Here is a 1,354-nt window from a genome sequence, read left to right on the forward strand (position 1 = left end):
TGGATCTCTGGCACAGAAATACACAGCAGTGTCTTCAGGCTGCACGTTCTGTCCATTTAGAGTCACTCTCTTGTTGGAAGAGTCCAAATCAATGCTGAACTTGTTCTTCAGTGAATCTTTGTAGCGAGAGTCTCCAGTGTATTTTGACCCAATCCACTCCAGTCCTTTCCCTGCAGGCTGTCTGATCCAAGCTGTCCAGTAGCTGCCCATAGAGTAAGAGACCTGACAGGTGATGGTCAGTCTCTGACCTGGCTGCAGACTCTCAGAGTCTGGCTGTGTCAGCTGTTCACACTTCACACCTGAAGAGGACAAACAGTTTTATGATGTAACAGCAGTGAACAGAGTTTTTGTCTCAATCAAACTTGCAGGATCCATTAGCCAGAAGCAGCAGAACTACAGAGAACATGATGATGATGATGAAGATGACTGATTGGGGCTTCTACTTGTCTGACAAACATGACATCAAGAGGTTTTAAGATGAAGGGTGATGTAAGAGCCTAATTTGTATATAAGGGTATGTCAAAAAAATTGTAGTTTAAGGAAATTGCAGATCAGACAACATTTACATGTTGAGAAGAAAACAAACAAATGGATTTTAGTAAATAAATTTTTTATCTTCAGATCTCTGTTCTCTCATACTTTTTTTTAGCTTTAAATATATATAATTAATTTACTAGGACACAAAAAAGAAGCTTCATTGGCAAATATGTGTGTTTTTAAATCCTACATCACCTTTACATTTACTTTTGCAATGTTTATAATTTACATTAAACACACACTTGTTAGCATTTGACAAAATAAAAACAATTTATTAAGTAAAGTTTAACAAAGAGTTTTCATCAAACAAATCACTCACATATTTGTCGTAATATGACATTATGTGAAGGATTACTGTTACAAAAAAAAATATGTTGGTCTTTGTCATCTCTGAAAATACGAGAAATTGTTGTTATTTAGTGTAAACCTTAACTGGTAGTTTAATGGAGTTTATAGACCAAATTGATTGGATTATTTTTTTTATATTACATGTGATAAAAAGTATTAAAGTTATTTTTTATTATTATTATCAGCGAAAATGTGCACAATATATGGCAACTCAAGCTATAATTTCTCCAATTTTTATACCATAATGAACAAAAAGATGAGTAAGAACTTTAAGAATATATTAACTTTGCCTAATCTCAGTCTGGTGTTCTTAACTGTTCTCAGTCAAAAACAAAGATAGAATTATTTTTTTAATCACAAAGAAAAAACAGAATTGTTTGAAATAATCTGCATCTGTTTGACTTTCGTGAGATAATTTTAAACAGACAAAAAGAGGAAGTACTTTTTGTACGACCGTCCTCATAATGTC

The 1,354-nt window shown here is 33.2% G+C and overlaps 1 gene segment (V, D, J or C); it reads right to left on the bottom strand.

Annotated features, from left to right (window-relative positions):
* On the bottom strand, nucleotides 1–406 carry LOC112142125 (the record flags this gene model as incomplete). The annotated part of the segment is given in 2 exon segments: nucleotides 1–299; nucleotides 367–406. Coding segments are annotated over 2 exon segments (339 nt in total), but the record flags the coding sequence as incomplete, so codon positions are not given.
* Nucleotides 407–1,354: the final 948 nt, after the last annotated feature.

This window comes from Oryzias melastigma, unplaced genomic scaffold, assembly GCF_002922805.2.
Source record: "Oryzias melastigma strain HK-1 unplaced genomic scaffold, ASM292280v2 sc01865, whole genome shotgun sequence".
NCBI lineage: Eukaryota > Metazoa > Chordata > Actinopteri > Beloniformes > Adrianichthyidae > Oryzias > Oryzias melastigma.